A 13,076-nucleotide genomic window follows, 5' to 3' on the forward strand; every position below is an offset into this window, starting at 1 on the left:
CCTGCACACCGGCCGGTTCGGCCTAAAATGGATTGGCCGTTCGGGATTTTTCCTAAAATTCCAGATCCGCCCCTGCCTTTTCTCTTGAACCTCATGTGCTTGAGTTTACTAAATTCTACAAAAGCACTTGTCCATCTCAGTTTTGTTATTGTTTCAGTAAAGCAGAAAAAAGAAGAGAACAACCCTCTTTTATTAAAAGGTGTTCCTCCTTTGCTGCTAACTGACTGTATTAAGAAAAACTGTTGGAAAGGTGGAAGTGTATTTCAAATTTCAGATGAAAAGACTAGGCTATATTATCTATGTCTGGATCATCTAAAACAGACTAATCATCCCAATAACTTAAATATTAGAGCAAGCAGCAAAATTAAAACTACACACCCACTAATATTTATCATTGCATTGAGGGGATATATTACTGTCAACTGTCACAACTGGTTTAACACCTTGTGAAACGAACAAATGTTGTAAGACTAAAAGATGATGTTTGAGAAAAAGCAGAAGTGTTTACCTCAAGGAAACATGCGTACATACTGTGAACTTCCTCAGAGACAAGACATTTTTTTTAACTTATCTTTAGGCTGGAAAACCAAAGGAAGACAGCTTGGTTGAATTTGAGATTAACACTCCTGGACTCCCACAACCTTTAATAAATCTCAAATGCAAGAGCATGTTAGTTTGTTTGATAAACTTTGACCCTTGACTCATCCATCAACATGTGTTTATAAATAGATTTTGATTTAAGTAAATGCAAACTTTATTACTTTGAACTTTTAACATGCAGTTAAAAGTAACCATTTTTGACGACATGTAAACATGTGATCAACCAACATTATAAACATACTGATGCCACTTGTTCAGGCACTTAGAGTACTGTTCATGTCTGCCAATCATTGTAGACTAATACAAAAAATACAAGAAAATTTCCTTCTTAAAGTTTGTATTGTCGTTATTACAAATGAAATAAAAGTAAAAATGCTCATTAAGTAGACACAAGTTAAAATGAAGAAGTGCAACATAACCTAAAGATAAGAGATTGAATTAACTTCTTCTTAAGAAAATATTAAATACTGTACAATATCTAGTCTATAAAAACTTGCCACACTGTCATTCAAATGCTGGAGCTGATACTTTGTTTACCTATTTTTTTTACATATTATTTTTTAAATAGGTAAACAAAGTACTAATACTAATATAAAATTATATTATACATTATATAAACCATCATCATTGAGTATGTATACAATAAATAAAATGATCTCTTTGTTTTTACTTGTTTTTGGCAATAAAAGTTAAATATCTCCATTGACCAAAAATTAAACATTCATATTGACCAACCACCTCCCTGTATCTGCATGAAATGGTTGGGTCAAGATTTAATTAGTGCCGGGAAACGTTTAGCAAGAGATTCATATTAAATCATTGTCCTGTCATTGTCGGGCTGAAATCATTGAAAGTTACTTAAGCAACAAAAAAAGCTACTGATTACTGCATTATATGCCATTATAATTTTTTTAATTTTGAATTGTCACCTGCCACCTGAATTTGATTTTGCCATTCATATAAATAAAGACACTCCACAGATTGGTGCCGAAAATGTCTCCAGAATGTAGTAAATTAAGAGTTTAATGTTAAAATCTTCAGGGGGATGACCCCCAGACGACCGACTCATATATTTCATCATAGAATATTTATAGAATATCTTTTCCTCTTGTTCTCATGACCAAAGTCTTTCATCACACCCCTATTCTCGAACCTTATGTCCCCGTCTCTTTTCAACACAAATGCTTTTGCTGTTACGTACAGTAGGCCTACAGCTTATATTATTTCACCATCTATGCACAAATGTAGCCAAAGTAGTGAATGTGTGTTTGTGGGGATGTGTGGTAATGTGAGCTGGTGTTGCTACAGTGACAGGAAAGAATATGAATGAAAAATAAACACATTATTAATGAAACTATGTCATAAATATATACTTGAAACTAGTAGCATAGAAAACATGCACATTGTGGCATAGTTTGCGTTTCTGTCGCCTGCTCCTGTGATAAATCTAGTGAATACTAAAGAAGACCGTGGTCTCTGTGTGAACTGATTATTTTGTAGAAAATAAAAAGTTAATATATTTGTCTTGTTTAAAAAATGCCCTTTTTTTAACTTGAGCCCCTGCCCACCAAAATGTCTGTGCACATCCCTGATTAATGCAATGCAAATTTAGCAGGCATCCCCAAAAAACTTTTTCACCAACTGCAACTCATACAAAATGCTACAGCAAGTTACCTCATTCAGACCCACACTCTTTCTCGCTTTCCTGCAGTCTAAATCTTTTGGCAGTACCACCCATCAACCTCAGTACAATGGGTGCTAGGGCCTTCTCCTAAGGGACCTCAAAATATAGTTTTACTTTTATTTACTTTTCTGTTTTTTGTTTTAATGATGCAATATATAATTGCCTCTTGTCGTATTTTATGATGCAAGGTGACCTCGAGTGGCATGAAAGGCCGTTAAAAATAAAATAATTTATTATTTTATTATTATTTATCTCCTGTTGGTTCAACGGTCTGCCGAGGTTGCTTTGAAATCTTGACTTGGCCGTACTCCACCTCCACCTCTTCTCTTTGCTGCATCTGCCTCCCAGGTGGCTGCACGACCCTGACATCAGCATAGGTTAATTCCTGTTCAACTTCTTCTTCTGCAGAGCAAAAGTAATTGGTGATGCAAATACATCACATTTAATGATTAGATATACTCACTACAATAAAGGTGACATTACTGCTCATGTCAGAAGTGATATCAGTCGATTGTTAAAGGAATGGTTTCACAAATTCTGAAATATGCTTTATTGCTTTCTTGCTGAGAGCTAGATGAGAAAACAGTTACCACTCAGTGATCTAACTTTCTGCTAGAAAGCCAAATGTATTGTCCAAAATATGTATGTAATATATTTTAATATGTATAAATGTATTGTCTAATGTTTTGATTTGTAAATAGAGAGAGAAAAACAACAGTTTCTGAATGCAATGATGGTTTAAGAAAGTTTTGTTTAGTACCTTTAGGTTTGTTGTTTTCCTGTTTCTTGTGAGCAAAGACGACTGCCACCCCGACTGCCAAGAGAATTACCAGTGCAGAGAGTACGCCGGCGATTATCGGCAAAATTCCTATTTCTGTAATAAAGGACACATGAGACACACAGATTTTTAAGTTAACAAAAATATTTTTTTACCTTGTTGGCAAAAATGATTTTTTACCTCGAATGATCAAATGTAGAGTCCGCTGCTCTGATCTCTTTCCATTTGAATCAAAGATTTCTAGAGTATATTCACCACCATCAGTCCAGCTCAGGTTGTTGATCCTAAATGTTCCATCACTGGGAGTAAATGAGAATTTGTTTTCTGTCAGATTAGACACAATCTGATTCTTTGTCCCACTGAGTATTATTGTTGTGTTTTTTAACAATTGGTATCTAAATATTTCTGAGGCGCTGTCCATCAGCTGGAGGACCACAGTTCCTCCCAAAGTGCCATAACACTGAGCTCCATCCTGTCTGCCATCACATGTTTCCACACCTGGAAGTGTTGAAACATAAGCAGTTAAAGACATAAACAATTCTGATCCTTCGATTTCATCAAAATCAACAGACCTACATCCTCTCTGCCATCACATGTTTTCATACCTGGAAATTTGAGAAAATATATTTTAAAAAAATGTAAATATCATACTTAAATCATTAAATTTTTTGAATGACCATGACAACGCAAACGGACATTTAATATTGTGTAGCTGAGTAACAGGTTCAACTAACATATTAAACATATTTCACTGTAATATATTTTTTACATATAGTTAGCTAAATTAACTTCACTCTTTTTTTAAACACCCCTACAGAACTATTTTAGAAAATAGTGGAAAACTTGAAGTGACTTGAGAAAAAAATTAAGTGGAAAATCGAAAACTGTTGGTGATGAAGCACTCTAATTATTAATTTAATGGGTCAATTTTCAAAACTCATTTTGATTTTTACTGTATTTTTATCTTATTGCACAATGATTTGCCATTGCTCTTGGAAATAACTAGAATTAAAAAGTCACTGAACCTTTGAAGAATAAACTGACAACTGCAGCAGTTTGAAACTGATATTTGAGCTCTTCTAACAAAATTTATCAATAAAAGTGGTAATTACAGGTGGTTTCTAACCTGTCTATACTCATGACTACATACACTGAGCAAAATTATACACACAAAACTTTTGTTTTTGCCCCCATTCATTATGAGCTGGACTCCAAGATCTAAGACTTTCTCTACGTACACAAAAGGCCTATTTCTCTCAAATATTGTTCACAAATCTGTCAAAATCTGTTTTAGTGAGCACCTCTCCTTTGCCGAGATAATCCATCCACCTTACAGGTGTGGCATATCAAGATGCTGATCAGACACTATGGGTATTGCGCAGATACCACAATAAAATACCACTCAAAAATGTATGTGAAACAAACTGGGCAAGAAGTTTCAGTTTGAATCTGTGTTGTTAGTTGTAAGTTAAAAGGCTCACCGTGAGAGAATCTGAGTAGCATCAGAAACAGTCCAATGACAGCTTGCATGTCTCCTCAGTGTTCAGCCTCTGTTGACCCAGTTAGCAGCTTCCACTCACACTTTTCTCCTTCACTCAAAAGCAAACCTGCACATTCTACACTGAACAGCCTGAAATGTGTTCTGAGTGTTGTTGGTTTCATCTTTTTATAGGCAGAGACGAGAAAAGGAAGTGATGCCAGTTTCACTTCCCTTTTTGCTCAGACCAAGAGGGCGTTTGGGTGTGATGGACTGAGTGGAAAAGAGGGAAACATTCCTCCTTCACACTGAAAGAGGATTTGAGACTGGCAGCCTTGACATTTCTGAGGAGTCCATGTTCAAATATTAACAAAGTAATTATTACAAACCACATGACTTTGTCGTCATTTCTGACAAAACAAGCATCTGATGCATCATATTTATCAACTCTAAATGAATGACAACAAGTTACATTTAATCAAAATTCACATCTTGAAATTATGTCTTAAATTTTCAAACACATACTGCACAATAACATGTTGAACACACATACTGCACAATAACACACACCAAGTTGTATTTTAAATTCTGGTTTAGACAGTGAAATCAAAATATCATAAATGACAGAGAAATGTGTATAACATTGCTTATTGGATTTACAATGAGGGCGGCACAGTGGTACAGTGGTTAGCACTGTCGCCTCACAGCATGTTGGGGGAGTTTGCATGGGTTCTCTCTGGGTGCTCCGGCTTCCTCCCACCATCCAAAGACATGTGGCCTAGGTGTGTGACCCTAAATTGTGAGTGTGAGTGGTTGTTCGTGTATGAGATGGACCGGCGACCTTGCCAGCTGGGATTGGCTCCAGCCCCCTGCGACTGACGATGGATGACGAAGAATAATGTTCAATTAAAAAAAAGCTACAAGAGTTAGAAGATTAACCAACTGAACTGCTTATTTCAGTTCCTCATTTATAACACAAACACAAGGAAATTAAATATGTGCTGTTAGCCCACAGCTAAAACTATTTCTCTTCAATGTTCCTGGTTTGAAGCTTATCTGTATAATTCTTCATGTAAACACCCCACTCCTCTCTCTGTCCTCTCTTAGTTTCTGTCGCCCTCCACTGGCAACTGTTGTCATTCATTTATTGCACTTGCAGCACTAACCATGCATGTTTCGCACTCAACATTAGTGAGGAAGATTATATTTTTTTTACTGAATACAGAATTATCCAAAAGCAACAATAATACCTCTGCAAAGCAGTAGAGGGAAACCTCACACCAATACAAAAGTGAAAAAACTTTTTTGTCCTAATAAAATAATCCTGTTTTTGGATAATCCAGTGTGTTTAAAATGGCTGATTTACCTGAAGAAGTTGGAGATTGTTCTCACCCTATAAAGAAACGCTTTATCCTTCAATTTAACTTCATTTGGAGATATATCATTTTCACTGGACATCCACAATGTGGAAATCTACAGTACTATTATTTCTGTAGTGCATCAGATTGTGTAAGCTTGATTCACAATATCACATTTAGCATTAGTATAAACAGAGCTGTGGAGCTGTGGCCTCTGGATCTTTATCACTCTTATAAGACAGCAGTGCACTGAAACCTTTACAAAGCGACAGTCTGTCCACTTGAGTTCATTCTATGTAAATGATACTCTGAGTCAGCTGGTCCCCTTATGATTGTAGAACTAGGGTTACAATAAATAACCATTGTTCTATCCTCCCCATTTAAGAGAGATAGCCTACACAATATACACACAGAGGTACAGACAGTAAAGGTAATGTTGCTATAGACTGAATGAATGATGGTACAGATATTTATAATAATGTTTTTGTAATTGTAAAGTCCGCTGCTCTGATCTCGTTCCATTTGAATCAAAGATTTCAAGAGTATATTCACCACCATCAGTCCAGCTCAGGTTTTTGATCCTAAATGTTCCATTAATGGGAGTAAATGAGGATCTGTTTTCTATCACATTAAACAGAATCTGATTCTTTCTCCCTGCAAGTATTACTGTTCTGTTGCTTAACAATTGGTTTAAATATTTCTGAGGCGCTGTCCATCAGCTGGAGGACCACAGTTCCTCCCAAAGCTCCACTGAGCTCCATCCTGTCATTGTGAAATATAAGCTGTAAAAAAAAAAAATAGATAAAAATAACAAGATGAATGACAATGAGATGTAACTAAACCCACAAAAACAGTGGGTTCACTGCAGCTGTGTTTCTCTCAGACCAGCTTACAAAACATGAACTTATTCTTGTGCAGCTAAGAATTACACAGCAATGTGCCCAGGCGTGAAGTGTAATTAAGTAAATTTACTAAAGTGAAGTCTGAGCTCCATCCTCTCCGCCATAACAGTAGGTTTCCACACCTGGACATTTTGAAACATAAGCTGTAAAAAATTTTAACAATTTTGTTCCTTCTAATTCTTCTAAATCAACAGATCTACAGAGACAGTGGGTTTTGCTGGAGCTGTTTCAGACCACAGTTTGCAAACAGGAAGTTATTACACAGGCATGTGACCAGAAGTGAACTGAAAGTACTTTTGCTAAAGTAAAGTTTGAGGTTCTTTACTCGATTATTTGCTGTACTACATTACACTTCCTCTCCAATACATTCAGGAGAAAACATTGTACTTTATACTTCACCACATTTACCTAATTTACTTCAATTTTACATCAGTAATAATAATCTAATAATACATCAATTATATATGATATATATAGATGAACAAGCTACTAAAATACAATACAAACATTGTGTGTTTTAGTGTCTTTTTAATGTTTCTTGTGAGCATTGTGTAGCTGCAATAAAGTGTCAGTACAAGATTGTAAAGTTTTTTCTTTTCTTCACTATTTTACTCTGAAGCAACTTTCAGGAAAAATGTGAAAATAAGGATTTATGAAGAACATGGGTAAAATTTTAAATTACATTTGTGAAAGACAAGATGTAAAAATATTAACATGATTATTTAATTAGATCTATTTTTTGAAAAACTGAAAATGATATGGGGACTGTAACTGTAAGTATCTCTCTTACAGCAGGCAGGAACATGTTCTTGTGAGCCATGACCAAATAAAAACATTTCAACTGGTGCAAAATCCCTCCTCTTAGTAGAACCTTTAGTTAATGAATACATTTCAGCATTGGCTTTATAACTGAGTTTCCTCTTTTTTCTGAGTGAGAATACAATACCTCTCTCTGTTTCAGTTTTTCAGTTTTGGGCCTTTGAAGTTCCTTGAGATTTAGTCATCATCAATAAATACATTAATGATTAGGTCAATTATGTGCTTTTATTTCCATGTACTCTTGCGTATCTTTTGTATCTGTTATTTGTAGCTCAATTTCAATTGTAGTTATAAAAATAAACTGCTTTAATTTACCCTCATATGTAAATAGAGAAAGCTGACAAAACCTATTTATTTATTTAATATTCCTGATTCTTGTATGAATGTGGTCCCAGTATGGGTCAGTGTTTAAGCTGGGAAACACATCACTGAAGATGATGTCAGACTGCACATTTTGAATGTTCTCATCCCATAACTGCATAAAATGTGTCCAAATAAATAAGTTAATCAGCTCACCATGAGAGACTCTGAGTAGCATCAGCAACAGTCCAATCACAGCTTCCATGTCTCCTCATGCACATCCTACATTGTCACAGTCTGCAAATAAGAAGATGTGAAAACTCTGACCAAGCAGAGTGTTGTTAAAAAGTAGAGAGGGGAAAGAGGAAGTAGTATTGATGCTTTGGTCCTCAGACCATCATCAGGTAAGAATCTAACTAAACACTTATTTACAAAATGACTAATTCTGCCAACATAAAGGTGTTTAGAAGGGCAGTTGAAATTTCCTACCCAGGATGCTTATATGCACTTATTAGGAAACATGAAGTAATTTAACACCGTCAAGTCTCTGGTACCTGATCAGGGCTCATGTTTCATGGATCACTCTCAATACTGGGTTACTTCAAACATTTAAACTTCAAAAAACATCCTCAGACTTTACAGTAATGATTCTTGTGTCATTCACAACTGGGTAAAGGAAGCAGAATGTTGCAGCAAATTGGTCATTTCAGTTCCTCATTTATGTTTGAAGAGTATCACTAAATGTTCAAATGATGGCCCTCGACTATTGTGCTTCAAGACATTATTTCATGTTGAGCAATTTATAATTTCTTTTGAATTTCAAGTTCAACAACCAGTGTAGCTAAAGATTCTATTCTATTCTTTATTCATTTGACAAAACCATCTACAGTCAGAAGATTGTTGGTTTATCTTTTGTCAGAGGTAGTCTATTAACAGTGTTTTTAAGAAGACATGAATAGGCCATCCTTCCATAACTGATTGACTGACTGAAGAAAGCAATATTCTAACTAGAATTTGGGGATGAGAACTGTTCGACCTCTAGGCTGGTTATTTGTACTTAATGAGGGAATTGGTTAGATACAAGTGTGATTACCAATTCCTTACAGCTGTTAAATTTATTATTTTCAGTGATCGACCTCTTCAAGCTGTAAAGTCTGATAAAGCTTTGTGGAGATGTTGGTTTGAGTGATAGTTGTTGTGAGTAGTAAATAAAGGCCAGCAAAGCGCGTGCATGTGATGCACGTAACAGTCGTGCACTTGAATACATTTTTGATTAATCAAAAAATTAATTAATCAAAAAATTAATAATAAATTAAATAACAAAATAACATTTAATTAAAAAATAAAATGAATAAAGAAAAAAAAAGATTGGGGTCATAGCAAGGTTGAACAACAAAGACATGGGGGTGTGTATTAGGGCATGTCCGGCCTCATCCTCTATTAGTGGTGGGGGGCTCGATCACCAAAAGGTGAAGACGGGTGTGAAAAGGGGGGTTTGTGTATATGGGATGTCCGGTGTTATCCTCTAAAAGAGGATGTTTGGGAGTGGCTTTAGCAATCGGTTGTATATATATATATCAGGCTAGTTTTTTTTACTTACATCTGACCGAGAGCGTGGAACAGTGTGACTGAACGATTTTTGGGGTGAATCCGTATCGGACGTAGCTATCTTTGTGCAGAACAACAGCGCCATCTTTGCCGCATCACAATCATGGACGTCGCAGGTAATCAATTGGGGGTAATGACTCCAAAACGACGTATAATTATAGATCCTGTTGCAATGAGTATGGCTCCCAGAAAGAAGACTCCCCCAACAACATTGGCTGATTTTCTGGACCGAAAGGCCTGGGCGCCTCAGTTTGAATGGGCGGTGGAAGATTTTAGAATGTCGGGATTCTTGATTCTTGAAATTTTTCTTTGTGAAAGCACACCGCACATTAGTTTTTCAGCCAAAGACTAGAATTACTTCAGAAACAAAGTCTGTAAAGATATGAGTGCTTCAAAAGGAGTCTATACCACACAATGGTGCGGGTCTGTGCCAGGAGAGCTCTACCGTGTAGAGACAGACCTTGAAGTCTACAACCCAGAATCCCACATCTTTTTTAGATCATGCAAGGATGATTCTATCATTCAAAAGGCAAGGATGGGAACCCCAGAGCAGCAAAAAGGCTACCCCATCACGTCTAAAGAGTGGGAGACGTGGTTCAGCACCGGCTTTGTGGTCCAGTGGGGAGAATGGGATAGAACCCTTGAAATTTTCTCACACATTGATAAATTATTCAGATGGTATAAACCTTATGTTAGCTATGTAGGGATCAAAAGAAAACTTTTTGGTCCTGAGGACAAGCAAGATGAACAACAAACAACACCACAGACAACCTCAAAGACCTCCACGACGGGGCTGACGGTGACATTGTTCTAATTAAAATGTTTTGTGCAGGTACGAGGACATGTGCATTGGGTGAGGGTCTATCGAGCAGCCCTAAATATTTTCCAGTACTACAGGACGATGATAACTCATGGGTGGATGACTATGGCAAAGAACTGGGGAAAGAAATTTAACATTTCTCATTCCTGAAGAAAAAGCAGAAGAGGACAAGAGCAGGGCCAAGCCGTTTAAGGGTGCATGTTTGGACACTCTGGACAGTTGCGACAAAGACACATCTCCTAACACTACTGCTAGTGGTATTTTACAGGTAACCGTAGCTTATTATTGTTTATACGATATACTGCAACAAAAAGCTACACAAACATGTATATATTGTGCATATACAGACGAATGGTGCAGAAAACAACCTCACACATGCATTGACACGCTGCCCTTCTTTTATATTAAAGGACATAAGAGGGAAATTACGCAGAAGCTTTTTGACAAAAATTTCGCTGATACTCAAAAGTACATCCTACAGGGTCTTGGGTTGGTGCCATCGTGTGAATGCAGTATTTGAGACGTTGCAGCAGCTGCTCTACAGATATGGCTGAGGAACCCTTTTTTATCATTGCTTCGCTTAAACGGGTAGTTAGAGTGGAGGACAGTGTGAGCACAGTAGTCAAGGAATCTCTGGACATCTGGAATGGGGAACAACACTAAAAAAACAATGGTCAACAAAGATCATGGAGGAGGTGATGAGGAATATATACTATGCGACTGAAAATGCAAGGGGTTACGGAAGCAAGCAAAAACTTTAAAAGGCCATATTTGACACTACTGGGGCTCGGTACGCAGATTGGCAATTCCAGATACACTAAGGAAAATAAGCATTTGAACACCCTGCTATTTTGCAAGTTCTCCCACTTAGAAATCATGGAGGGGTCTGAAATTGTCATCGTATGTGCATGTCCACTGTGAGAGACATAATCTAAAAAAAATCCAGAAATCACAATGTATGATTTTTTAACTATTTATTTGTATGATACAGCTGCAAATAAGTATTTGAACACCGCTTTTGACCTTTTGAGTTTAATTCTGTTTGATGAGACACCAGGGAAAGGCCGTGCTCTGTACTGTTCGTACTTTAGTAATTATATATATACATTTATATATATAAAAATATGTGAATCTTTCTTCTCCATACACATTCCAGTGTGTACATTCCCATTGTGTCATGCAAGTGAAGAGAATCCATACAAGTCTTAAAAATTTATTCAGAATATATAGGACATACACAATTTCAAAGGCATTGAATGTACAATCTATGGCTGCAGAACAGACTGTGAAGCCATAAGGTAAGAACAGTTTACAAGGTCCTCAAAAGAAAGTCCAAAAACATAATTACATTACTAAAAACAGGGTGTCAACGCTGAGTACATCAGCAATAACAGCAACAAAACATTTCCAGTAACCTTTGAACAGTCCTGCTCATTGACTTGAACAAATCTTTGCCCATTCCTCTGTACAGAAGAGCTTCAACTCTTGGATGTTGGTGGGTTTCCTCACATGAGCTGCTTCCTTCCATATCCTTCCACAACTTTCAATAATTTTGAGCTCAGAACTTTTGACTCGGCCTTTCCAAAACATTCACTTTTCTTCTTCTTTAAGGTAGGTGGGTAGATTTATTTTGTCACAACATAACAGGTTATATAGTATAAAGTATAAATTGGGTTTGTAACTCCCTTCTGCTACATAGCAGACAATACACATTAATATAGAATCAATTACAAAAATGGTAAACAGAAATAAATATAATCAATGGAGCAGTGCTGAGGAGGAAATTGAGTTTAGAGTCTGATAGCCTGGGTGAAAAAGCTGCTCTGCAGTCTGGTTGTGTGGCAGAAACTTCTATCTCTCTTCCCAGAAGGCAGCAGGGTGAACAGGCTGTGGCTGGGCGGGTAGCCTATTGTCCTTTAGTATCCCTGGGCTCTGTAGACACCTCACCTCACCAATATCACTGATCCTCAGGAGATGGGTACCAATGATCTTCTTAGCAGTTTTAATCACCCTGGACTGTGCACATCCCATGCCAGTTTTGTGTGTGTAGACCTACTACAACAGAAAAACCCTAAAATGTAAGTGCCTTGGGTCTCTAAGGGAGAGTCTTGTCCTCTGTGGTGCACCAATCAGATATTTTGTCATGGTCTCCATTACTCTCGGGACCACCTCAGTTGTGAGAAGTTGTGGGTCTAATCAACCACTAATTTGTGCCCTGGTCCCTCCTTTTAATAGTTTCCATTACACTCCATTTAGTGGCACTTGTGTCCCACCTTTTTTAACAAAAGCATTACTAGTAACACTGGATGCCGCACTTGTAACAACAAAGTCACAATTAGTATTAGTACACATTTATTTCAATATCCATATCCTCAAAAGTAGTGCCACAATTCCAAGGTGTGGCTTACCATAATTCATGGTGTAAATATCTGAAAGTGCCAACAGGGCCCTTCTCTGCTGCTCTCCAGGAGTGGTGTTCTGCTTTGTCCTGACAGTCCAGCATTAATTTGAAGAGAGTGATGGTAGGTGATGGGGCCTTGATACTATTATCAGTCCTCAAATCTGCACAGGCTCACATCCTCCAGGTACTGGAGAAAATCTGGGAGGTCCTGAGATGAGTACCAGGGAGAAAAACTAATTGACGCAAATTCACTTTTATTTTTACTTTACACAAGTACATACAGGACAGAGCACGGCCTTTATCTGGTGGTTCATTAAACAGAATTAAAC

The 13,076-nt window shown here is 37.0% G+C and overlaps 1 protein-coding gene across 4 annotated transcripts in view; it reads right to left on the reverse strand.

The window, feature by feature from the left end:
- The window catches only part of LOC119888614 (T-cell surface antigen CD2-like), a 47,456-nt gene extending 39,270 nt beyond the window's left edge, over positions 1 to 8,186 (reverse strand). Inside the window, exons 1-4 of one of the 4 annotated variants that reach the window (XM_038699273.1) lie at positions 4,544 to 4,704; positions 3,243 to 3,560; positions 3,045 to 3,158; positions 2,499 to 2,686 (exon numbers count right to left, since the gene is read on the reverse strand). In XM_038699273.1, the coding sequence (XP_038555201.1) occupies positions 2,529 to 2,686; positions 3,045 to 3,158; positions 3,243 to 3,560; positions 4,544 to 4,592 (639 nt within the window). In that variant the 5' untranslated portion in view covers positions 4,593 to 4,704 and the 3' untranslated portion in view covers positions 2,499 to 2,528. Of the gene's footprint in view, positions 1 to 2,498; positions 2,687 to 3,044; positions 3,159 to 3,242; positions 3,561 to 4,543; positions 4,705 to 8,134 lie in introns of those variants that run through there. The other 3 variants (XM_038699272.1, XM_038699271.1, XM_038699270.1) reach the window with 3 other exon arrangements.
- Between the last annotated feature and the right edge of the window lie 4,890 nt (positions 8,187 to 13,076).

The sequence above is a fragment of the Micropterus salmoides genome, unplaced genomic scaffold (assembly GCF_014851395.1).
Source record: "Micropterus salmoides isolate LMB-PRFRI ecotype aquatic unplaced genomic scaffold, ASM1485139v1 Ms_hic_scaffold_5, whole genome shotgun sequence".
Classification (NCBI taxonomy): domain Eukaryota; kingdom Metazoa; phylum Chordata; class Actinopteri; order Centrarchiformes; family Centrarchidae; genus Micropterus; species Micropterus salmoides.